This window comes from Triticum dicoccoides, chromosome 2B (assembly GCF_002162155.2).
Source record: "Triticum dicoccoides isolate Atlit2015 ecotype Zavitan chromosome 2B, WEW_v2.0, whole genome shotgun sequence".
In the NCBI taxonomy this organism is placed as follows: Eukaryota; Viridiplantae; Streptophyta; class Magnoliopsida; order Poales; family Poaceae; genus Triticum; species Triticum dicoccoides.
Genome location: NC_041383.1, coordinates 459,184,546 through 459,211,724, shown reverse-complemented (window position 1 = coordinate 459,211,724; position 27,179 = coordinate 459,184,546). Strand labels below are relative to the sequence as shown.

Sequence of the window (27,179 nt, the reverse complement as noted above, 5' to 3'; positions counted from 1 at the left end):
TTATAAAAGTTTCACTATTTTACGCTTGTTTTGCATAGTACGGGAGAGTGCAAGTTTTGTGTTATTTATGTGCAATTATCAATATATTCTAACTGCCACATATTAGAAAAGAGTTTGAAAATAAGTATTTATAACTTGCTCACGTTAGGCATAGTAGTATAATATAAATATTCTTTTTAAATTTCCTGTCATTCTTTTTAGGATTAAACCCCTCCCATAAGTAATTTTTCCTTAGATTAAATATGTTCTTTGTTCTTGTTCATGATCTAAATTGTTATAAAACAAAGTACAATTTCGTTTTAAAGTTTTTTTGGTCATTTTTATTCTTTCTTCATTTTATTTCTTCTTTTAGGGTAATACCAATGTTCTTAATTCATTCTTCCTTAGAATAAATTTTGTTTCATTTTCACTTTTGTTTTTGTTTCAGAGAACACCACTTTCACGATTCTATCCTCCTTAGATTGAAATTCTATTTAAAAATATATTTAACCTTTTTTGTTAATATATTTTATGTCTTTATTTATTGGTGAAAAGTGTCTGACACGAAAAAATATTTCTAATTTTCTCTGTGCTAATGTCTCCCCTTGTCTTTGTTTTGTTGCTTAGTAAATTATTTGATAAATGGATTTCTTTGTATAAGCGGTGACTGTTTGGTTGAGTAATCACGTGACTGCTTAATTTCGGTTAGAGAGTTAAAATGGAATTCATTTTTGATTAATTCAATTAAACCATAATCATTGTTTGCACTATTTTACACTTATGTTGCACAACATGGAAGAGCACAAATTTTGCATAATTTATGTGCAATTTATTTTAGCACATCGCTTGTGCTAATGTGTTCTTCTGTGTTTTATTCATGAACTAAATTTGTACTAAAAGCTAAATGCTATTTCTTTTCGAATTTGTGTGTGTCCATTTTTATTATTCCTTCATTTTATTTATTCTTTTAGGTAATACCAATGGCCTTAATTCTTTATTCCTTAGAATAAATTTTGTTTTCTTTCCATTCTCATTTTTATTTTAGGTAACACCACCTAGCTTGACTTTGATAATTCTTTCTCCCTTAGAAAGAAATGTGTTCCTATTTAATTTAATTTTTCTTTGAGGTACGATATGGACATGTCTGCTTCTGATATGACCAGAGATATTACATGCGTACATATATTTCAGGCATTTTTGTAATTATAGAATATATATTTTTATTGTCGAGAATAAAAGACTACTATTTTTATGTTTGTGCGAAACTAAAGAAGGTGGAGATTTGCACATGGCACAAGTCAATATGTGTAATTACCTGCTACTCCCTCCGTTTCTAAATATTTGTCTTTTTAGAGATTTCAATAAGTGATTACATACAAAGCAAAATGAGTGAATCTATACTCTAAAATATGTCTACATATATCCATATGGTGTAGTCCATTTGAAATGTCTAAAAAGTCAAATATTTAAAAACGGAAGGAGTATTTGTGAACCCTCTGTTCCATAACATAAGATCGTTCTGCAAGCTTCAACCGGATGGGTATTTTCTAATCGAGTCACAATCACGAATTCAAAATAAGATGAGCTTAGGATCGTACATGTCGTAGCATCAGTGTAAATGCAAAACTTGCATGCATTTACTTCTCCGGGAATGAAAAACTTTGCATGCATCCTCGTGGATGCATGGTGGGTCAATGCAGGCAAGAAACGGGCCCATCACGAGGCTTTGGATTGGCCTTGGATGTTAATCTAAGACTAGCCACAATAGTGAGTAACATACACTAGTAACATGCACATATTCTTTGACTATGTTACTATCTTTATAGTGGGTAGTAACATAAGTGTGGTAACATGCAAAGCTTTATTTATTAGGTTATAGACTCATATTGCATTGGGACATGTGATGTTACAGTAACTAGCTAAGTTATTATAACTACCTCTCTCCTGATTAACTCACTGTCACATAAGCAAATTTGCTGAGTTGAACTCGATGTTACTGCTGAAGTTACTCCCACTGTGACTAGTCTAAGGGCATATCAAAAAGTGACTGGAAGTTAAATAAAATCCAGCATATGACATATAGGCGCTCCCATAGTAGGCAACTTAGATTTAGGTAAAATCCAGAAATAAGAGAAGGATGGATGTACAAGCCTCCTCAGAGGTCAGTGACTTTCAGCCGTTGGATCGGTTTGCTTGATGCGTTTTTGGACGTCGGATCAACATCTGGATCAACCTGGGCCGTCGGAGCTCGAGCTGGCACTGCTGGAATGAATAGTAATGGCAGAAATATGTAAATACCATGCCTCCCCCGGGGTATTTTGGTCATTTCACATAGAGGCCTATAAAAGCCAGCAGCTCCCGTGGCAAGCCCTAGTCGCATCCTCCCCGCACTCGCCCCCCGCCCGCGCGTCCTCACGTCCCAGCCCCCTCCCCTAACCCTAGCCCCCTCCCCCGCCGCCCACTTCCCCGGCGTCGCCGCCGTCGTCCACCACCACCCCCACCGCGCCCCCACCCTCTCCTCGTTGCTGCCGGCCCCCACCTTCTCCCAATCCCCTCACCTTCTCTCCCATGGCCGGTGGATTCGCCCCTCGCGGGATCGATTCCTCCGAGCCGACGGGGTCTTCAGGGCCGGACGGGAGCGGCACGTCCCCCATCGGCGCGTTGGTGAGCGCGGCGGCGGCCGTGGCCGAGCTCGAGCCCGTAGCTCAGATCCTTCAGGGCCGGACGGGAGCGGCGCGTCCCCCATCGGTGCATTGGTGAGCGCGGCGGCGGCCGTGGCCAAGCTCGAGCCCGCAGCTCAGATCCGCAGGATCCCGTCAAGAGCCTCGGTATGCATCCTTCCTTACCTTTTCTTCTTCTTCTTCTTCCTCTGGTTTTCATCTTCCTCTGATGCGTGATTGTGTGCAGGCCCATCCCATGGAGAAGATGTTGCGGCTCTTCTAGCTCCCCTCCCCTGCGCAGGTCAGGTGTAGGTGGTAAGCCACCGCTTCCTCTCCCCTCTCCTCTGTCCTGCTCTCTCTCTAACGCTCGATTCGTCTCTGTAGGTTGTGGGTACAACCGTAACCAGCAAATCAGCCCCATCTGCAGCAAATCAGCCTGAGGAGGTGGAGGAGCAGGTGTTGGTTGATCTCGGCTTTGACCGGGTAAAAAGTATCGTTAAGGGTATGGGCCACGAACCAACGTACGTGGCTGTTGACCCCAACAGAATCGCCCTGATCGGGGGCACCTCTAACCAACAGATGGTTTTGGTCCCCTATTGCGAGCACACATATAAAGGGTGGGGCCTGGATACTTATGGCACCTGAGTTCACGTACATGATATCTAGCCCCTTAATTCCCTCAAACCTACCGATCTAGGGGTGTGTTACGCAATGGGAAGGCCGTTTCCATCGCCAGCCGCCGCAAGGCTGTGCCGGCGGTTTCCTGCTGCCACCGCGAAGCTCCTGGGTGAGCTGCTGCCTCTCCACGACTACATCACCTTGGCGCCACTGGTGCTGCTCATCCTCGCCACTTGAGATCATGGGCTCCGCTGTGCCTGCATCGAGCAAGCCTGTAAGATCTCACAAACCTCTTTGTTAATCATATCTTAGGTGATCTAATGCTAGGCAAATAATCCGATTGCAATAAACCTAAAGATTTTTCCTAACAATGGTATCTTGAGCCGTGTAAGCCTAGATTAGATCCCTAATGATCATCTAATTATGTTAATATCAACAATTAAGTTCAGATGATCATTGTTTAAGGTTAATGATTAAGTTTAGACTGTTGGTTTTAGCCATCTTTAGGGTTCGTGCTTTTCGGTCAAGATCTAATTCGCTAGGGGGTTTAGTCCTAATCAGAGAATAATGATGATTAACCCGTTTGGCTAGTCTAATTATTATTATTTTGCCATGCTTCCGCATAATGTTAATGTAATCATGATAACTAGCCCCTGTTAGCCATTAGAATATGATGAATTGGCGCAATTAAAGAAAGCCCCAATTCAGACAAACCCTAACTCTAGTCAATCCCCAAATTTTTGGGAACCCTACAAAGTCAATCCCATGCCTCAAATCGAAAGAAAAGAAACTAAAGAGGGGCTGGATCTTACGTTTATGAGCATGCCGGCCTTAGGGTCCGCACGGCCACGGCCACCGCCGTGCGTGTACACCATGGCCGGAACGCCGCTGTCTCTCGTTATGGTGCGGAAAGAAGATGCAACCGCTGCTGGACTTCATGCCTTGTTCCTCGCCGTCGCCGTCAAAGCGTGCGCCGGCAGCCGCCGGCGAAATGCCCATAAACGCCACGGCTACGTGGTCGCGTCTCCGGAGCTACGCTCGACGGAGGAGCGCGCCGGACCAAGTCCTTGTGCACGCTGCTCCGGCGAGCGAAGCTACCGCATCGCCATGTCCGGCGTGCCTCGCGCCGCCGTGTCTTCTTGTGCGCGCGCGCCTCACCGTCGCCGCGGCAGTTGGACCACTCCTCTGGAGAGAGCGAGAAAATCGGGATGGATGGAGAAAAATGAGGGCTAGGGTTTCGACTGGTGGCGGTTTTGTTCCACTAGAGATCGATCTGGTCCGTCCGATTCGATCGTACGGCCACGATCAAGGCGGTGGCCGCATGGGCCTTCGGGAGTCTTACAAGCCGCTTTTGCGGCTGGGCTTCGGCCCAGTTTGTCTAAGCCCGGGAGGATTTTTTCTTTCCTCTGAATCTTTTCTCCTGGGCCGAATCAATAAAAGTCTGACGTGGTTTTCATGGGCCAATTCTGATGTTTTGTGTATTTTCCCTTATTCAGTGCTATTTTGTATTATGATGATTCTCAAAATGTCTTGCACTGTTTTAAAATGAAAATAGCTAGAAAATTATGTTATTTTTACAGAATTAAAAGGAGCCAATAAGAAATATTTTTTGTTTTATTTTGACACATGAAATTTAATGTTGAGTATCATTTTAAATATCTATTGACATTGAAAATTAATGTTGTCAAATTTATATTTAATATGAGAATGATGTGGCCAATATGTATGATGAATTATTCAGGCATTTTCTTGTTTTCAGTACAATTTATGGAGTTTGAATTTTTCAAATAATGTCTTATGTACTGTTTTAAATTGGAGAATGTCTGAAATTTAAGGGGTGAATAATGCTATGAGATTATGATGTTATTTATATGGTATTATTTTTTAGTGATAATCTCTCTTTAATAGCATTTTAATGTTGAATTATTAACGTGATGAGATGATTTTATTTGCATGATTACGTGTAACTCTCTAAAGTTTCTGGACATTTTGTTCGAAGATTTTATTTGAGCATGAAGTTTAAGTTGTGATCATCTCTCAAGTCTGGCCAAGGCCATCTTAAGGAAGTGTTAGTGGCCGCGTGGTTCGGCTTTTCCGCACCGCACTATGCAGTCTAATGATGATGAGCCATAATGTTAAACCACTATGTGAGGTGCATTTTGTGTCTTTTGGCATGCATTGACAGAAGGTGACGGAGGCTCGGCATAATGATTCAGAGAAGAAGAATATTTAGAGAAATTTAATGTCATATCATGGTCATGAGCTGTCATTTATTGACTGCTAAATTTTTACCAAATGTTATTATTCGGTGAAAGCATGGTGTAATATCCAAATTTTGTTTGGAGAATGTTTATGGTGTCATTACACAAAGGGTGTCAATCTAATGTTTACTCTGATGTGATTGAAGTTTTTTAATGATAAACCTTGACATATTTTATTGATATTATTGACATTATGATGTCAAAGTTTAATGTAAGATGATCAGTGATAAATTATGAATCCATGTTTGTGATAACACATAGGATTGCACCATATAATGGTGCTTTATGTTAATGTTGGCTACTAATTTAGTAATAAGTTTGCTGATCATTATGTGATTCGAAGTTTCTAGAGCCAAAACAGGAAGTTTTTGTTAGAGATGTCATTTATGAGCATATGTTTTATGGTATATGACAATATTCTGACCAACGTTGATTATTGTCATGTCCAAATTTTGGATCAAAAGTGATCTTCTCCGTTTTCAACCCAACGGTGATACGGATTAGAACATGAGTATCTTGTTTTGATTGAGGCCATTCAAGTGTTTTGTTTGATGTTTAATAATGATGCTCATAAAATCGTGTCCTTGTTTAGCAATGGACCACAAAGTCGAGTTCATTTATTTGAACAATGGAGTTGATCTTCACAAATGGAAGGAAATGGCTCTCTTAATGATAGAGGTTTTGGACCTTCATGAGTTTTCTATTGTGAACTCTGATGTGTTGGGGAACGTAGCAGAAATTCAAAATTTTCCTACGTGTCACCAAGATCTATCTATGGAGAAACTAGCAACGAGGGAAGGAGAGTGCATCTACATACCATTGTAGATCGTTAAGCGGAAGCGTTCAAGTGAACGGGGTTGATGGAGTCGTACTCGTCGTGATTCAAATCACCGATGATCAAGTGCCGAACGCACGGCACCTCCGCGTTCAACACACATACAGCCCGGTGACGTCTCCCAAGCCTTGATCCAGCAAGGAGAGAGGGAGAGGTTGAGGAAGACTCCATCCAGCAGCAGCACAACGGCGTGGTGGTGGTGGAGGAGCGTGGCAATCCTGCAGGGCTTCGCCAAGCACCGCGGGAGAGGAGGAGTACTTGTGAGAGGGGGAGGGCTGCACCAAAACTTCGTCTATAGCTCCCATGCGCCTCCCCACTATATATAGGGGTGGAGGGGCTGGTTTCTTGCCCTCCAAGTCCATTGGGGCGTCGGCCAAGGTGGGAGGAAAGAAATCTCATTATTTCCTTCCCCACCGATTGTTATCCCCCCTTTTTAGGGATCTTGATCTTATCCCTTCGGGATATGATCTTATTCCTTCTAAGGGGGGATCTTGTTGCGCCTTGACCAGGGGTGTGGGGCCTTGCCCCCACTACCCACGTTCATGTGGGTCCCCCCATGCAGGTGGGCCCCACTCCGGAACCTTCTAGAACCTTCCCGGTACAATACCGAAAAAACCTGAACATTTTCTGGTGGCCAAAATAGGACTTCCCATATATAAATCTTTACCTCCGGACCATTCCGGAACTCCTCGTGACGTCCGGGATCTCATCCAGGACTCCGAACAACATTCGGTAACCACATACAAACTTCCTTTATAACCCTAGCGTCATCAAACCTTAAGTGTGTAGACCCTACGGGTTCGGGAGACATGTAGACATGACCGAGACGTTCTCCGGTCAATAACCAACAGCAGGATCTGGATACCCATGATGGCTCCCACATGTTCCATGATGATCTCATCGGATGAACCACGATGTCAAGGACTTAATCAATCCCGTATTCAATTCCCTTTGTCTATCAGTATGTTACTTGCCCGAGATTCGATCGTCGGTATCCAATACCTTGTTCAATCTCGTTACCGGCAAGTCACTTTACTCGTTCCGTAACACATCATCCCGTGATCAACTCCTTGGTCACATTGCGCATATGATGATGTCCTACCGAGTGGACCCAGAGATACCTCTCCGTTTACACGGAGTGACAAATCCCAGTCTCGATCCGCATAAAACAATAGATACTTTCGGAGATACCTGTAGTGCACCTTTATAGTCACCCAGTTACGTTGTGACGTTTGATACACCCAAAGCACTCCTACGGTATCCAGGAGTTACACGCTCTCATGGTCAAAGGAAGAGATACTTGACATTGGCAAAGCTCTAGCAAACGAACTACACGATCTTTGTGCTAGGCTTAGGATTGGGTCTTGTCCATCACATCATTCTCCTAATGATGTGATCCCGTTATCAACGACATCCAATGTCCATAGCCAGGAAACCATGACTATCTGTTGATCACAACGAGCTAGTCAACTAGAGGCTCACTAGGGACATATTGTGGTCTATGTATTCACACGTGTATTACGATTTCCAGATAATACAGTTATAGCATGAATAAAAGACAATTATCATGAACAAGGAAATATAATAATACTTTTATTATTGCCTCTAGGGCATATTTCCAACAGTCTCCCACTTGCACTAGAGTCAATAATCTAGTTCACATCGATATGTGATTAACACTCAAGGTCACATCCCCATGTGACTTACACCCAAAGAGTTTACTAGAGTCAATAATCTAGTTCACATTTACCATGTGATTAACACTCGATGAGTTCTGGGTTTGATCATGTTATGCTTGTGAGAGAGGTTATAGTCAACGGGTCTGAACCTTTTAGATCCGTGTGTGCTTTACAAATCTCTATGTCATCTCCTAGATGTAGCTACCACGCTCTATTTGGAGCTATTCCAAATAACTGTTCTACTTGGAGCTATACTAAAAGTTGCTCCATTATACGTATCCGGTATTTCTACTCAGAGCTATCCGGATAGGTGTTAAGCTTGCATCGACATAACTCTTTATGTCGAACTCTTTATCACCTCCATAATCGAGAAAATTCCTTAGTCCACTAGTTACTAAGGATAACTTTGACTGCTGTCCTGTGATCCATTCTTGGATCACTCTTGTACCCCTTGACTGACTCATGGCAAGGCACACTACAGGTGCGGTACACAGCATAGCATACTGTAGAGAGCCTATGATAAAAGCATAGGGGACGACCTTCGTCCTTTCTCTCTATTCTGCCGTGGTCGAGATTTTAAGTCTTAACTTCATACCTTACATCTCAGGCAAGAATTCCTTCTTTGACTGATCCATCTTGAACACCTTCAAGATCATGTCAAGGTACGTGCTCATTTGAAAGTACTATTAAGCATTTTGATCTATCTTATAGATCTTGATGCTTATTGTTCAAGTAGCCTAATCCAGGTTTTCCATTGAAAAACAGTTTTCAAATAACCATATATGCTTTCTAGAAATTCTACATCATTTCTGATCATAAATATGTCAACAACATATACTCATCAGAAATTCTATAGTGCTCCCACTCACTTCTTTGGAAATACAAGTTTCTCATAAACTTTGTATAAACCCAAAATCTTTGATCATCTTATCAAAGCGCACATTCCAACTCCGAGATGCTTACTCCAGTCCATGGAAGGATCGCTGGAGCTAGCATACCTTTTAGCATCCTTAGGATCGACAAAAACTTTCTGATTTGTATCACATACAACCTTTCCATACGAAGACTGGTAAGGAAACTCGTTTTGTCATCCATCTGCCAGATTTCATAAATGCAGCTAATGCTAAACATGAATCCGACGGACTTAAGCATCGCTACAGATGAGAAAATCTCATCGCAGTCAACTCCTTGAACTTGTGAAAAACTCTTCGCCACAAGTCGAGCTTCATAGATGGTGACATTACCATCCACGTCCATCTTCTTCTTAAAGATCCATTTATCTCAATGGCTTGCCGATCTTTGGGCAAGTCCACCAAAGTCCATGCTTTGTTCTGATACATGGATCCTATCTCGGATTTCATGGCTTCTAACCATTTGTCGGAATTTGGGCCCACCATCACTTCTCTATAGCTCATAGGTTCATTGTTGTCTAGCAACATGACCTTCAAGACAGGATTACTGTACCACTCTGAAGTAGTACGTATCCTTGTCACCCTACGAGGTACGACAGTGACTTGATCCGAAACTTCATGATCACTATCATAAGCTTCTACTTCAATTGGTGTAGGTGCCACGGGAACAACTTCCTGTGCCCTGATACACACTGGTTGACGTGATGGTTCAATAACCATATCAAGTCTCCACCATCCTCCCACTCAACTTTTTGAGACAAACCTTTTCTCGAGAAAGGACCTGATTCAAGAAACAATCCATATTGCTTTCGGATCTGAATTAGGAGGTATACCCAACTGTTTTGGGTGTCCTATGAAGATGCATTTTATCCGCTTTGGGTTCGAGCTTATCAATCCTGAAATTTTTTTCACATAAGCATCACAGCCCCAAACCTTTAAGAAACGACAACTTAGGTTTCTCTAAACCATAATTCATACGTTGTCATCTCAACGGAATTACGTGGTGCCCTATTTAAAGTGAATGTGGTTGTCTCTAATGCCTAACCCATGAACGATAGTGGTAACTCGATAAGAGACATCATGGTATGCATCATATCCAATAGGGTGCAGTTATGATGTTCGGACACACCATCACACTATGGTGTTCCAGGCGGTATTAATTGCAAAACAATTTCCACAATGTCTTAATTGTGTGCCAAAACTTGTAACTCAGATATTCATCTCTATGATCATATCATAGACATTTTATCCTCCTATCACAATGATCTTCTACTTCACTCTGAAATTACTTGAACCATTCAATAATTCAGACTTGTGTTTCATCAAGTAAATATTCTCAACATCTACTCGAATCATCTGTGAAGTAAGAACATAACGATATTCACTGCATGCCTCAGCACTCATTGGACTGCACACATCAAAATGTGTTACTTCCAACAAGTTGCTATCTTGTTCCATCTTACTGAAAACGAGGCTTTTCAGTCATCTTGCCCATGTGGTATGATTTGCATATCTCAAGTGATTCAAAATCAAGTGAGTCCAAACGATCCATCTGCATGGAGTTTCTTCATGCGTATACACCAATAGACATGGTTCGCATGTCTCAAACTTTTCAAAAACGAGTGAGTCCAAAGATCCATCAACATGGAGCTTCTTCATGCGTTTTAAACCAATATGACTTACATGGCAGTGCCGCCAGTAAGTGGTACTATCATTACTATCTTTTGGCATGAAAATGTGTATCACCACGATCGAGATTCAATAAACCATTTTTAGGTGCAAGACCACTGAAGGTATTATTCACATAAATAGAGTAACTATTATTCTCCTTAAATGAATAACCGTATTGCAATAGTCATAATCCAATCATGTCTATGCTCTACGCAAACACCAAATAACAATTATTCAGGTTTTAACACCAATCTCGATGGTAGAGGGAGCGTGCGATGCTTGATCATATCAACATTGGAAACATTTCCAACACATATCGTCAGCTCACCTTTAGCTAGTCTCCGTTTATTCCGTAGCTTTTATTTCGAGTTACTAACACTTAGCAACCGAACCGGTATCTAATACCCTGGTGCTACTAGGAGTACTAGTAAAGTACACATCAACACAATGTATATCCAATATACTTCTATCGACCTTGCCAGCCTTCTCATCTACCAAGTATCTAGGGTAATTCTGCTCCAGTGGCTGTTCCCTTTATTACAGAAGCACTTAGTCTCGGGTTTGGGTTCAACCTTGGGTTTCTTCACTAGAGCAGCAGCTGAATTGCCGTTTCATGAAGTATCCCTTCTTGCCCTTGCCCTTCTTGAAACTAGTGGTTTCACCAACCATCAACAATTGATGCTCCTTCTTGATTTCTACTTTCGCGGTGTCAAACATCACGAATATTTCAAGGATCATCATATCTATCCCTGATATGTTATAGTTCATCACGAAGCTCTAGCAGCTTGGTGGCAATGACTTTGGGGAAACATCACTATCTTATCTAGAAGATCAACTCCCACTCGATTCAAGTGATTGTTGCACTCAGACAATCTGAGCACAAGCTCAACGATTGAGCTTTTCTCCCTTAGTTTGCAGGCTAAGAAAATCGTCGGAGGTCTCATACCTCTTGACGTGGGCACGAGCCTGAAATCCCAATTTCAGCCCTCAAAACATCTCATATGTTCCGTGACGTTTCGAAAACGTCTTTAGTGCCTCAACTCTAAACCGTTTAACTGAACTATCACGTAGTTATCAAAACGTGTATGTCCGATGTTCGCAACATCCACAAACGACATTTGGGGTTCAGCACACTGAGCAGTGCATTAAGGACATAAGCTTTCTACTGTCCGCATAATTGCTACTATCAACTTTCAACTATATTTTCTCTAGGAACATGTCTAAAACAGTAGAACTAAAGCGCGAGCTACGACATAATTTGCAAAAGGTCTTTTGACTATGTTCAAGATAATTAAGTTCATCTTATGAACTCCCACTCAGATAGACATCCCTCTGGTCATCTAAGTGATTACATGATCCGAGTCAACTAGGCCGTGTCCGATCATCACGTGAGACGGACTAGTCATCATCGGTGAACATCTTCATGTTGATCATATCTACTATACGACTCATGCTCGACCTTTCGGTCTCCGTGTTCCGAGGCCATGTCTGCACATGCTAGGCTCGTCAAGTTAACCCTAAGTGTTTTCGCTGTGTAAAACTGTCTTACACCCGTTGTATGTGAACGTAAGAATCCATCACACCCGATCATCACGTGGTGCTTAGAAGCGACGAACTGTAGCAACGGTGCACAGTTAGGGGAGAACACTTCTTGAAATTTTGTAAGGGATCATCTTATTTACTACCGTCGTCCTAAGTAAACAAGACGCATAAACATGATAAACATCACATGCAATCAAATAGTGACATGATATGGCCAATATCATTTTGCTCCTTTTGATCTTCATCTTCGGGGCTCCATGATCATCATCGTCACCGGCATGACACCATGATCTCCATCATCATGATCTCCATCATCGTGTCTTCATGAAGTTGTCACGCCAACGACTACTTCTACTTCTATGGCTAACGCGTTTAGCAATAAAGTAAAGTAATTTACATGGCGTTGTTCAATGACACGCAGGTCATACAATAAATAAAGACAACTCCTATGGCTCCTGCCGGTTGTCATACTCATCGACATGCAAGTCGTGAATCCTATTACAAGAACATGATCAATCTCATACATCACATATCATTCATCACATTCTTCTTGGCCATATCACATCACAAAGCATACCCTGCAAAAACAAGTTAGACGTCCTCTAATTGTTGTTGCATGTTTTACGTGGCTGCTATGGGTTTCTAGCAAGAACGTTTCTTACCTACGCAAAACCACAACGTGATATGCCAATTGCTATTTACCCTTCATAAGGACCCTTTTCATCGAATCCGTTCCGACTAAAGTGGGAGAGACTGGCACCCGCTAGCCACCTTATGCACCAAGTGCATGTCAATCGGTTGAACCTGTCTCACGTAAGAGTACGTGTAAGGTTGGTCCGGGACGCTTCATCCCACAATACCGTCGAAATAAGATTGGACTAGTAACGGTAAGCATATTGAACAACATCAACGCCCACAACTACTTTGTGTTCTACTCGTGCAAAGAATCTACGCAATAGACCTAGCTCATGATGCCACTGTTGGGGAACGTAGCAGAAATTCAAAATTTTCCTACGTGTCACCAAGATCTATCTATGGAGAAACTAGCAACGAGGGAAGGAGAGTGCATCTACATACCCTTGTAGATCATTAAGCGGAAGCGTTCAAGTGAACGGGGTTGATGGAGTCGTACTCGTCGTGATTCAAATGACCGATGATCAAGTGCCGAACGCACGGCACCTCCGCGTTCAACACACATACAGCCCGGTGACGTCTCCCAAGCCTTGATCCAGCAAGGAGAGAGGGAGAGGTTGAGGAAGACTCCATCCAGCAGCAGCACAACGGCGTGGTGGTGGTGGAGGAGCGTGGCAATCCTGCAGGGCTTCGCCAAGCACCGCGGGAGAGGAGGAGTACTTGTGAGAGGGGGAGGGCTGCACCAGAACTTCGTCTATAGCTCCCATGCGCCTCCCCACTATATATAGGGGTGGAGGGGCTGGTTTCTTGCCCTCCAAGTCCATTGGGGTGTTGGCCAAGGTGGGAGGAAAGAAATCTCATTATTTCCTTCCCCACCGATTGTTATCCCCCCTTTTTAGGGATCTTGATCTTATCCCTTCGGGATATGATCTTATTCCTTCTAAGGGGGGATCTTGTTGCGCCTTGACCAGGGGTGTGGGGCCTTGCCCCCACTACCCACGTTCATGTGGGTCCCCCTATGCAGGTGGGCCCCACTCCGGAACCTTCTAGAACCTTCACGGTACAATACCGAAAAAACCTGAACATTTTCCGGTGGCCAAAACAGGACTTCCCATATATAAATCTTTACCTCCGGACCATTCCGGAACTCCTCGTGACATCCGGGATCTCATCCGGGACTCCAAACAACATTCGGTAACCACATACAAACTTCCTTTATAACCCTAGCGTCATCGAACCTTAAGTGTGTAGACCCTACGGGTTCGGGAGACATGTAGACATGACCGAGACGTTCTCCGGTCAATAACCAACAGCGGGATCTGGATACCCATGATGGCTCCCACATGTTCCACGATGATCTCATCGGATGAACCATGATGTCAAGGACTTAATCAATCCCGTATTCAATTCCCTTTGTCTATCAGTATGTTACTTGCCCGAGATTCGATTGTCGTATCCAATACCTTGTTCAATCTCGTTACCGGCAAGTCACTTTACTCGTTCCGTAACACATCATCCCGTGATCAACTCCTTGGTCACATTGCGCATATGATGATGTCCTACCTAGTGGGCCCAGAGATACCTCTCCGTTTACACGGAGTGACAAATCCCAGTCTCGATCCACATAAAACAGTAGATACTTTCGGAGATACCTGTAGTGCACCTTTATAGTCACCCAGTTACGTTGTGACGTTTGATACACCCAAAGCACTCCTACGGTATCCAGGAGTTACACGCTCTCATGGTCAAAGGAAGAGATACTTGACATTGGCAAAGCTCTAGCAAACGAACTACACGATCTTTGTGCTAGGCTTAGGATTGGGTCTTGTCCATCACATCATTCTCCTAATGATGTGATCCCGTTATCAACGACATCCAATGTCCATAGCCAGGAAACCATGACTATCTGTTGATCACAACGAGCTAGTCAACTAGAGGCTCACTAGGGACATATTGTGGTCTATGTATTCACACGTGTATTACGATTTCCAGATAATACAGTTATAGCATGAATAAAAGACAATTATCATGAACAAGGAAATATAATAATACTTTTATTATTGCCTCTAGGGCATATTTCCAACATGATGACAAGATGGAAAAGTATGACCTGAAAGCAATTGAGTGGGAGAAACCATATTTCACTCCTTATCATGAAGCATACCATCTCCTCTGAGATAAAGAATGTATTTTTTTAGTATATGTCAATAAGTACTTGGGCTCTATTAAGGAACATTTTAAAGATATTTACCCATTGAAGATGGGCTTTAAGGGGTTTTGCTACGAGGACAATAAAGAATAAAGCAATAGAAGACATTTTGTTTATTCATATGAACCTTTTGTCCTTCATAATCAACCCTTTTATGATCGTCTTACCATGTGGTGAGAATATTTATGAACGAATTATTTTCAATAATGATATGTGCCATGGCACTCTTAAGGTGTATGTGAATAATGAGACCTCATCGAAATTGTGGTCATGTTTACCACATTTCGAGGGGGAGAATGGAATGTCTCATTGAATATTGGAAATGATGAACGCATTAATTAATTCTCCGAGTAGGATGGAACCAATGAGAAGTCTTATTTTGGAGAATGAATGATTATAGTGAGTGAAAGATCACATGAAGAGAATGAATGATTATAGTGAGTGAAAGATCACATGAATGTCTTGACTTTTTTTTAGTGAGAAACTACATGTACTTGCTCCCTTATGAGAATTATGAAGCACACATGAATGTTGAAGTGGCAAGCTTGCTAATCTAATGTTGATTATGATGTGACTGCGGTTATACTTCTGACCAACGTCATTTATAATCATGTGTCACACTTTATTGAAGTGGCAAGTTTGTCAGTATCATGTGGCTCATGTTTATATTTCTGACCAACGTTGTTTTATAATCATGTGTCGCAACTCATGAAGTTCTTTGCCATCTTCTACCCAACGGTGTTGTGGTTTAGAGCTAAGATGATTGTCATCAAGTTTTTGGATTTATGTTCTCCATTTTTAAAGTGATTATCAAGGAACCTGGAGCATGTGAATATGAATCTTAAGGATAACTCCATTAGATCTTTGTTCATATGCATTAGGTAATTTGAGAAGAAATTCCTAATGCAACACTTAGTGTTGAGCCTTAACAATTTCCCTGCGTTTAATAATGTGTGTGAATGATCATCTTAGCGCGTTCTTGCCATATAGGATGGAAGTTATGAGCTATAATGATGTAACTCAATAGAGTTTTCTTGGTGAGTTGTTGTGACACTTGTGTTATTATTATAACATGCTCTTGTGTTGGCTGAGTGAAAAATGTACGTATGACTCAACCGTAAGGTTCCGTCATGAAGATAAAGTTGACATAAGGCATATTATTCAAAGAAATACAATTATGAAACAAGACAAGCGCTGGGACACTCATACCATAAGTCGAGGGGGAGTAAGCTCACTACCTTGTGAAGATGAAATATTTTTGTCGAGCCAAGAAATTTCTATCTTCTATTTATGAGTATGAGTCTTGGTGATGCCTCATATTACTTTGCTTGTATTGAGTTTTGCCAAGATATTGGTCCAAAAGGAGTATAAGTTTTATTATGATGGCATACGTCAATAGAGTACGAAAAAATGGTTATGTACTAGTACTCTGTCTCACCTGCTATTAAAGTTAAGGGCAATAAAAGTGGACATCTTAGTGTTCAAGGAACCATTATGAACTGATCAGATAATGTTAGTTCCTTATGCTTTAGCTGTCAGAAGCAATATAAGTATTCAAGTATAAATGTGCCCTATTTATGATCGGGATAATTGGCAAATGTACAAGTTCAGAAATGGACAACTCGAAAGGCCGTTGAAAAGTTTCGCAGTAAATCAAGGCAATAAAGTTTACATGCTCAATAATAAGAGGTCTTAGTAACCTCAATATCGTAGGCTATTCAGACATTGTTTTCTGCGAGGTGTGCGGATATTGAGTTTCCACGTTATGTTACATCCCCACCCTCGCATATGGAGCTATATCGTGGAAAATCTCCATAATGACAATGATGGCATCAGTAATGATGCAGTTTATTATGTGGCATGTTAAGAGGCTACTGAGCAGGTTGTATGTCAAATAAGTTTTATTCCCGAAATTATGGTGGTAGACAACATTTCTAAACCACCTACTGCAATATGAATGTGCAATTTTCTTTGTGAGTAACAACAAGTCAAATGGCGTTGCCAAAACCATTGACAATATGTTTTTTGTTGTGAAAGATAGAATCCAGGATCAAGCTATTGAAGTTGAGTGTATGAGTATGTCTGAATGTTTTACGGATCCGTTTATCGAAGGCTTACCACCCAATTGTAAGATTATGTTGCTAGCATGGGTTGTTGGAAAGCCTTTTTGATCCTGGAAGTAAGGACCTTCGAAACAAACCACCCCCATTAAGTAATATGTTTTCCATTTTGAAGTAGGCTGATGTATTATAAGTATTGAGGTTTAATGGCATTACATTCGCTGTTGTAACACCTTACTTCTATATATTATTCCTATGGAAAATGGGCGAATGAAGTTGAGCCTAACGATCAAGGGGGAGAATGTTGGTTGATCTCGGCTTTGACCGGGTAAAAAGTATCGTTAAGGGTATGGGCCACGAACCAACGTACGTGGTTGTTGACCCCAACAGAATCGCCCTGATCGGGGGCACCTCTAACCAACAGATGGTTTTGGTCCCCTATTGCGAGCACACATATAAAGGGTGGGGCCTGGATATTTATGGCACCTGAGTTCACGTACATGATATCTAGCCCCTTAATTCCCTCAAACCTACCGATCTAGGGGTGTGTTACGCAATGGGAAGGCCGTTTCCATCGCCAGCCGCCGCAAGGCTGTGCCGGCGATTTCCTGCTGCCACCGCGAAGCTCCTGGGTGAGCTGCTGCCTCTCCACGACTACATCACCTTGGCGCCACTGGTGCTGCTCATCCTCGCCACTTGAGATCATGGGCTCCGCTGTGCCTGCATCGAGCAAGCCTGTAAGATCTCACAAACCTCTTTGTTAATCATATCTTAGGTGATCTAATGCTAGGCAAATAATCCGATTGCAATAAACCTAAAGATTTTTCCTAACAGCAGGCACCCAGAACCAACATGGTGAATTTCCTCTCCCCCAATCTACCCCCACATCTGAACATCATCTACACTTTGTACCTTGTGTTGGTTTAGTTTGCACCTTCCTTTTGGATGGCATGACATTTGGGTTCATCATCTGTGAAGAAAACCATAGCAAACTCTGTGTGCGCGCATCATGTTATGGTTTAGTTTTGGATGACTCAAACTGGAGCAAATTGTGTGTGTATGTATCCATTGTATGCACACATCATGTTTTTTTAACTGGACAAGAGGGCTGCCTCTGCACTGCACTCTTGCACTCAGATAGATTGATCTAAAAAAGTTTTTTTTGCTTCTAAATTGATCGTTTTAATTTGTTTGCTGCTCAAGTGTAACAACTGAGACATTATCCTTCAGTCTGTTCCTCATGAGTTATGATTCATTCGATGGTGGCTGCTCTATAATATTAGGGTACGTAGTATACAATCATTAATTTAAATCAATTGATCTGTCTGTAAGGCTTTCATACAGTTGACTGAGATGCATGCTCTAGAATATTTCCACACTCATGCCTTGTCACCAATCAGTAGAATAAGAGGGCAAGTGGATTAGCTAGAGAATAATTGTGCCAAAATATGCATCTTTATTATTATAACTTTGACTGGAAAACTATAGGGAAGGCCTCCCTAGCAATACAATTTATCAAGGAAAAGATAACTACAACAGCGATAAGGGGATTTGTACTAGATAGATAATTTGTGTGCTTATCCCATTAACTTGAGTGTGTTATTACAGGTTGCAGGAATAGCTTTATATTAGGAGCAGCTTCTCCACCACCACTCAGCGGTAGAGGGGGTGTGCTTCTTCCCCAACACAACATAGCGGCAGCCACGGTATCCTCGGCCCTCTCCCTCTATCTACCCTCTTCTGTTCCTTACCGAAAAATCATTTTTTTACCTTGTATAATACTTGTGATTTGGACCGATTTGTGTTTTGGGGGGCATCAATTTGGTGCTTCCCCCGTCCATGTGCTGCAGAGAAAAGGAGAAGAAGGGGATGGATGAGCAAGGAGCAGAAGGACCTGAAGAAGAAGGGCAAGGGAGGTGGGGCGATATGCATGTCCAGGGAGGTCTGTCCCCCTCTCCTCCTCTTACTTTCCTTGTACTGCAGCAGCCCTTAATCATCTTTGATTTGTTTTATTCAGTTGTGTTACTTGTTCTCTCCTAAGAAAAACTAGAAACCAGAAGAAAATTGTATTGAAAGTAGTTGAACTTCCAGATTGTACATGTTTTTATTTCTCTTCTCACTGTAAATTAGCGAAACAAAAACTGAGATTTTTTATTAGGAGTCCTCATTATGTGTCTCTGTTTATATTATATATGTAAAGGCAAGAATCAAACAATTTTATTTATGTGCCTATGTTTGTAGATTGGTAAATCATACTTCAATTGTTTTGACCTGCAACAATAGTTCTATGATTTGAGCTTATAGTTTATTGTCAACTACTTTACTGATGACACTTTTTATTTATATTGTGAGCTGCTGGTGTTGCTTCCTGTTGGACATAGCTCGTTGTCCAGTCCCCACCTTCGATTTGTGACACGGATTGGTTTATTGTGATGTTGCTTTGAACAAGGAATGGGTGATGCTATCCCACTAGGATTGTGTCATCACCACATACATAATTAGTCCCAGGAAAAATATAAAGCATACCAAGGTATTATTAAGATCGATTGAAATGATTTCCTCCGTCCTGGGGTCTAGATAAGTTAATTATCTTCATATGTAAAGTTTACACCATCAGAGAATGTACTAAGATAGAGTCTAGATGCTAGAGATTTTGCATACGTGTGTACTATACCCTATGTCAAAGTGTGACATCACGCTGGAGCATCCAGTAGGGGGTTGTCGTCTCGTCGTCGCCATTTCGACCTGACCCGTTGCCTCCGGCGTGGCCGATCTGTTGTTCCTAGGGTATGGTGGACGACCAGTTCCGGCAGCTGCAGTCGCTGCAGGAGGATAGCGGCAGCGCGTCGGGCTTCGTCGCCGGGGTCGCCACCCTCTTCATCGACGACGCCGACCGGATCATCAACGACATCGGCAGCCTGCTGGACGTCGGCGGAACCTAGCCACCACTCCCCGTCTCGCCCCTCGTTGGTAAGATTCGCCTCTCTCTCTCTCTCTCTCTCTCTCTCTCTCTCTCTCTCTCCTTTGCTAATTATATACTTAGTAAATATACGTAACATACGCATGGGCATCAGTAATAAATTGCAGAGGGCTGCTCATGTTATTCTAGATGTATGGTACATGCTGAAAAATCTTCAGTGCTCATTGTACCCTTGTATTGAGATTCATATTAGTGTCTTGGCCTGGTCTGGCTCTACTTTTTTGGATTGAGACTCATATTGGTGTGTGGCGGAAGCTTTATATTTGACGCGTGGTTTGCACTGCAGATTACTTGCCGTGCTCGATTTTTCCTTCCACGGACGATTCTGTCATTCGCCTCTACCGTCGGTGGTCGTGCCAGTCATGCTCCTACTGGGTAAGCTCGTTTCCTTCTTTAATTCATGTACTATTTGGCAGGACTGGCTATGTTGCTGTAAAAATGTCTTTGGTTTCTTCTTGTGTGGAGCAGATTCTTTTTAGAGGCCTTGCCTTGGACTTTCTGGATCCTGATTGTTGTTTCGCGTATCTGCTTTGGGTCATTGCTATTCTTCTACCACTCATACATATATTATTTGACCATTTGCTTTGCTAAGATTCAAGTATGATGTAATTTAGATTTGTTCTCTTCAAACTTGCACCAATCAATATTTTTAGCTCTTAGCATTGTCTAATATACATTGTATGCAGGACATGCATCCTTTAGCTAGATTCATCTTTGTTTGATGTAGTTCTTTGTGATCTGAAAGCAACTGACTACTCAATACCAATCAGTGCATGGAGGGAACTCATGTCCACCACGCCGGCGACAGGAACATGGAAAACGCAGTCCACGGTGCCACCAATGAACAAGGTAAACACGAGCTGACGGTCGCTTATAAATTCTGTACTTCAGTAGTATCGATCTAGGGTTCACGTGAGTGATCTTACTGTTATTCGGGCTGTGTATAAAAATGCTGCCCTTTTCAGAGAGAATACTCCAAATCTATTGATTATAATTTAGTTGTGGTATTGAGTTTTACTTAGTATGAATACTCACATAATGAATCTATTAAACGATCTAAAGGCCACCTATTCACATATTAACTTGTGCCACCGGTGTTTTCTTACTTATCGTGTCATTCTTGTTTTTGAGCCTGGCCTGACACATTCTGTTTCCAAATATATTATACATATCGAATCGTTTGGTGTCTCATTAATTGAAGAGCTGATCAGCCCAAAGTCTATGGTTAATGCCATTCTTGGTAACATTGGTCTGCCTGTTGCAAAACAAACAAGGACTACAAGAACTACAATGGATGTGTGAGTGCAATCATCTTTTTCTGGCCGTTCCTGGCGCATTGTTGAATTAGTCACCTTGCCTCTCTTGCACTTAACATTGTCTAATTAGACTTTTCAAAATGATTATCCAGGACTGCTTGGCCTCTCGTTTCGATTAGCCTATCATTAAAGTTGGAAACACCAGAATTGACGCTTGCGTATGAGTGTGTACAAGTTGTCCTTAGGATTTTCTTTGTAGCAAACTCGCTGCATTGTGGATTGGTTTCCTAGGCCATTGTTCTTTGTACAATACTTGAAGCGATCTGCTCATGTGTGTGACTTTGTCCGATGATTAGGCTTTAGATTTTCTGCTGGTTTATCTTATGATTCATGGTAGCATTTGATTTTTTTTCAATTACTGTCTCAATTGTCGAATAGGACAGTAAGAATCTAATAAAACTCTTGCACAATAAAGATTATTGTCCTTTAGTTACCCAGACCTTTGTTTTCATGGTATAAAACCAACTGTTGTCAACTTTAGTACTCTGGAAAATTATATAACCATTCTGAAATTTCCTATGACACAGGCCGAGACAAGCATTGTAAGGATCCCAGTTAGAATGATGCTTGATCTCCTGCTAGAGCATCTTGGGCTTCACAAGGCCATCTGAGACTCGGGCTCAATGAGAACACAATGAGAGTCATTCTCTCTGACACTGCTGTTCAAGACGACTGGACCTGTCCACCGCGCATGCCCATTACCGGTGTATGAACATTGCATCCTTTAATTTACCCTGTATATGAACATTCCATTCTTCAAATGTGTTGTACTATCATTCTGGTGGCTATGGAGATGTGTTGTACTGTAGTTTTGGTATCCATTGATGATGTCTTGCTCCGATTACACTTGAATCTGTAGTTTTGGTATATATTGATGATGTCTTGCTCCGATTACACTTGAATATTTTTTTATTATTATTTTATCCTGATTGAATACATATGATAAGCCTGCCTTTCTACTAACTTCACCATTACATGCATGGGCACATTGTTGAAACCGACACCCTCGCGCCAAGGCGCGCTGCTGATGTAGTGTAAAAGAAAACACAATAGCTACAAGTAAGAGCACCTACACCCAGGCGCCCCAAACATGCTTCAAACGTCCGGGCCATCCGCCTGGTCACCGATCGGTCCCGATTTTTTGACCCAGACGGACGCCTCAAACGTCCGGGCTGATCGACACCCCTCATATTCAGCCCAAATATGGTGTGGATATGGGGTGGCCCGGGCACGCTCGGGCGCGTCCGCCTGATAAGGCCAGGCCCACCATTGACCCAACGGATGTCCCACAAAAAACCCCATCCGGCTCATCGCTCTAAAACCCTAACTCACTCACTCTGCTCTCTCGCTCCGTCCTCTCCTCTCCCCACACCGATTCTGATCGAATCCGACCCAATGTCGAGCTCCGGCAGCCGCTCCGACTCCGAGCTGGATCCGGACTATGAGCTTGCCCTCCGCATCGCCTTGGAGCGGTCCAAGATGGAGACCGGGGGCAGCTCCGGATCTGCAGCCTCACCGCAGCCGCAACTTCCCTGTCGGCGCAGCTCAGATGCCGGCGCTGGCCCCACCCGGCCTGGACGCAGCTCCGACAGTCGGCATGCGCAATCCGCACCTCCCCTACACCGTCCCCTGCCCCCGCCGGTTGTTGCTCCCCCACGTGGGCAACGGTGGGTGCTTGTGCCTGCCCTGCTGGCCCGGACACGCACGCCAGAATCAGAGGTGCGCGCCGCTCGCCGCGAGCGGCAGTGGGAAAGGGAGAGGAGGGAGGCGGAGCAGTACGTGCGCTGCCGTCGCGGAATGTAGGCGGAGCCCGACGAGGACGCGTGGCTCCTCGAATGGGTCTACCGCCGGTCGCTTACGACCGCGAGATGGACGCGCGGCGGCTCCGCCGGAAGAATGCCAAGGCGCTCCGGATTGCCATTGAACAGTCCGAGCGCAAGGCGGCGGAGGCAGCGGCAGAGGCAGCTCGGCTCGCGAAGCTCAAGCGGCAGCAGGACAGGGTGGTCCAGTGGCTAAAAGGGCTCATCATCCTCTCCTACTCCGACGACGACGGCGGCGGCTCCTCCTCCGATGACTCGGACGATCCGCCACCAGCCGCCAACACCTACAGTTGCGCCGGCGACCGGAAGGGCAAAGGCCCGCGAGGAAGTGGTGAATCTCCGCCGTCTCTGTCTTCAGTTTCTAGTTCTTAGTATTGTAGTTCAAATTTGTCTGTCGTTTATGTGAATTATGTGAATTTTGGCAATCTTTTGGACATCCATCGGTGATCTTCTGGTGATCGGAATGTGCATTCCCTGTCCGATTCTATGTTTGCGTGATGATCTATGTTCTTTTTATCTATGGTGCATTGCTAGTATGGATATGAGAAACCGGATATGAGATATACGGTTGTGGACGACAGGATTTAAGGGTTGCCCGGTCAGTGCTCACGGACGCATCCGGCCGCGTCTGCGAGCGTTTGAGTGGCCGGATTTGTAAAGTCCGGTTGTAGATGCTCTAAGTAACCTGAATGTAGAATTTGGGCCGATTTTGGTGTGAAGGAAGGAACAACCGGAGGAAAGGAAAGAGCTCAACGTTGGGAAGGAAGGAGCTCGTTGGAGAAGCCCGCTGGGTTTATCTTAGGGTGGCAGGCTATCCCGATATCTATCTTAGGGCGGAAGACAACCCCATTATCTATCTTAGAGATGTGTGGGTGGGTGGGGTCGGGGGGTGCAAGTTCGCTAGAAAAAGCTGGTCATGTCTAGGGTTAGAGGGAAGCCAAGGGTGGCGGCACCACGGTGGCGATGGTTGATGGGAGGGCGGGGCGGTGAGGCGGTCATGGGAGCGCCGCGGGCCGGCTGCGGTGGTAAGCTGTTAGGCCTGGGCTGGACCGGCAGTGTGAGAGGAAGAAAAGAAACAATAATGGTTGAAGGTAAAAGAAGATGTCTAATTGGGTCTGCAACGGATGGCTGAAAACGATCGACTGTCCCAAAAGAAAACGAAAAACCGTCTCTACTTGCCTGCTGTGCATGGCTGCTCTGCTCCTCGCTACGCAAGCGCTTAAAGCAAGCGAGAGGTGGGTGAGTCGCACGGAGAAGTCACCGCCAAGCAAAGGGTGCCGCGGGTGTGGTTCAGCACCACTCTGCGCTACGACGCTTCAAGCGAAAGGCTGCGCAAAACCGTACGTTCCCGTTCCTTGACGCCATGGACACCACCCGCCCGGCCATTGCCATCGTCGCTGGCCGCCGTTGATAATGCGAGAGTACCCCCGCACTATATGGTCCATGCACGACGATGTCGAGCTGATCCTCCCAGGTGACTTGTATACCCCTCGTGCACGTCGAGGCCATGGAGCCAAACAGGATAACGACGCATTTCGTAGTACTCCTGGTCGTCGGCACGCTGATCGTCTCGGCCGCCGCCGAGTATGTCCGGCCTCCACCGGGCCGTGTCATCCTCACGGAGCACGACAAACCCGCCTCCCACCCTCAACAGGTATGCACGTCGATCAAAGTGCACTTATCGACGCCGGCCGGCCGGCGGAGAACTTGATTGACATCTGCGTGTCAGGTCCATTTATCGGTTGTCGGGGCGAACCATATGAGAGTTTCATGGGTCACGGACGCCAAGCACGGGCACTCGGTGGTGGAGTACGGCAGGGCCTCCGGGAACTACACCACGTCGGCCACCGGCGAGCACACCTCGTACCGCTACTACCTCTACTCCTCCGGCAAGATCCACCACGTCACAATCGGACCTCTGGATCCTGACAACGTGTACTACTACCGGTGCGGCGTGGACGGCGACGAGTTCGCCCTCAAGACGCCGCCCGCCGCTCTCCCCATCGAGCTCGCGCTCGCAGGTACGCACGAAATCTATCGCCTCTGGTTGCGCAACTTGCACGCTGCCCTGGCCGTGCGATCTCACGGTTTGGATCTCAGGGGACCTTGGGCAGACCGAATGGACGGCGTCGACGCTGGCCCACGTCAGCAAGACGGACTACGACATGCTGCTGGTGCCAGGCGACCTCGCCTACGCCGACACCCAGCAGCCGCTGTGGGACACGTTCGGGCGGTTCGTGCAGGAGCACGCGAGCCGGCGGCCGTGGATGGTCACCGAGGGGAACCACGAGGTGGAGGCCGGGATGGCGCTCCCGGGCTCGCCCGGCCCGTTCGTCGCCTACACCACGCGGTGGCGCATGCCGCACGAGGAGAGCGGGTCGACGTCCGCGCTCTACTACTCCTTCGACGCGGCCGGGGGCGCCGTCCACGTCGTCATGCTCGGCTCGTACGCCGCCTTCAACTCGACCTCGGAGCAGTACGGGTGGCTGGCGCGCGACCTCGCCCGGGTCGACCGGCGCGCCACCCCGTGGCTCGTCGTGCTGCTGCACGCCCCGTGGTACAACACCAACGCGGCGCACGCCGGCGAGGGGGAGGCCATGAGGAAGGCCATGGAGCGCCTGCTCTACCAGGCCCGCGTCGACGTCGTCTTCTCCGGCCACGTCCACGCCTACGAACGCTTCGTGAGTTGTTGTTGCCTCTCCGACTTGATCTGCGTGCGCGTGAGAGTGTGAGAGCCTGAAGGACACATGTTAACTGTTGCAGACAAGGGTCTATGACAACGAGGCGAACCCGTGTGGGCCGGTGCACATCACAATCGGCGACGGCGGGAACAGAGAAGGGCTTGCATTCGAGTAAGTTGCAAACGACGCGTAGGCTTTAATCAACTAAATTGATTCGTTCCATAGCTAAATCCTTTCTGTCCTGTTTGTGTGGTCGCCGCACGCAGTTTTCAGAAGAATCATAAGCTGGCTCGGCTCTCGTTGATGAGGGAGGCGAGCTTTGGGCATGGCCGGTTGAGCGTGGTGAACACGACGGCGGCGCGCTGGGCATGGCACCGCAACGACGACGCCGACTCCACCGTCCGCGACGAGCTCCGGCTGGAGAGCCTGGCCGCCACAGCCGCGTGCCGACGGACCCAACCCTTCGCTGATTATTGGAGCGATGAGTTGTAGGCTTGGTACAGTAACATTGTCACGTTTAGGGGTCCTAACTTCTGTGCTCAAGATCTTCCAATCCGGGATGCGTAGAAGGCGGACGCGCGGGCCGTTTTGACGTAGACCGGCGCATGGGTGGTAAAATAGACAAGCAAGCAGAAATGGTTTTCTTCCCACTTGTTTTTCTTTTAGCAAAAGAGGGCTTTTTCCTTCGATTTCACTAGCACAAATGCCCGTGCGTTGCAACGGGAGAAAAAATAGGACAACACTATAACATGACAAGCATACATCCCGATGGGCATAGACATTGGCATCTCATTCATGTTCCATAATCACATAAGCAGTGGGTTGTACATCTTTACTCCTTGACGAAATCAGACAACACGGGTGTGCTTGCACACTGCGTTGAACAATGACATGGCTCAAAAAATAGATCACCCTTATACCCTAATAAACATGGCTCAAGTACCCTCTCCACCGGTCCACGTCTTCAATTTCAAAACGGAATCCCACATTGAAACCGCTCATCCTGCATCTCACCCTTGCCAACAGACGTGTAAATAACAACTCTGTTAAAATTATTTAGAGAACTGTATTTACAACCCATCTCACATCAAAATGATACACAAGGATGTAAAGAAATATCCCTCGCAAAATATTGTTTAGATTATTACGATGTTTTGAATTATTATTATAGAGTTTAAGCAATTTTGAATTAGCAAGTTGGAAGCAAACTGTACACTGTATTTCATGTTCAACAATCCAACTTAGACAACTCCATCAAATATATAGTGTCCAAACAAATTATACACTGTTATTTCAAGTATAGTTTAATTAGACAAATCCATCA

General features: G+C 44.6%; 1 protein-coding gene and 2 long non-coding RNA genes across 8 annotated transcripts; 2 read left to right on the top strand and 1 right to left on the bottom strand.

Annotated features, from left to right (window-relative positions):
- Positions 1-2,439: 2,439 nt before the first annotated feature.
- On the top strand, positions 2,440-22,212 carry LOC119364206. 6 transcript variants are annotated; one of them, XR_005174758.1, is made up of 10 exons: positions 2,440-2,807; positions 2,887-2,940; positions 3,024-3,095; positions 17,896-17,913; positions 18,667-19,000; positions 19,845-20,028; positions 20,325-20,413; positions 20,725-20,887; positions 21,240-21,336; positions 21,882-22,212. It is a non-coding gene; the product is annotated as an uncharacterized LOC119364206 (long non-coding RNA). The 6 variants fall into 6 exon arrangements; XR_005174756.1 differs by having other exon boundaries at positions 2,444-2,807; positions 20,809-20,887; XR_005174757.1 differs by lacking the exon at positions 21,882-22,212 and adding an exon at positions 21,447-21,706 and having other exon boundaries at positions 2,444-2,807; positions 20,809-20,887.
- On the bottom strand, positions 3,252-4,163 carry LOC119364207. Its single transcript, XR_005174760.1, has 2 exons — positions 4,070-4,163; positions 3,252-3,514 (listed from the first exon to the last, which is right to left on the bottom strand). It is a non-coding gene; the product is annotated as an uncharacterized LOC119364207 (long non-coding RNA).
- A 2,423-nt stretch (positions 22,213-24,635) lies between the features above and the next one.
- Positions 24,636-26,705, top strand: LOC119367831 (purple acid phosphatase 22-like). Its single transcript, XM_037633227.1, has 5 exons — positions 24,636-24,828; positions 24,904-25,195; positions 25,275-25,855; positions 25,938-26,026; positions 26,122-26,705. Exons 1-5 carry the CDS (start codon positions 24,682-24,684, stop codon positions 26,345-26,347), a joined length of 1,335 nt encoding a protein of 444 aa, XP_037489124.1. The 5' UTR covers positions 24,636-24,681; the 3' UTR covers positions 26,348-26,705.
- Positions 26,706-27,179: the final 474 nt, after the last annotated feature.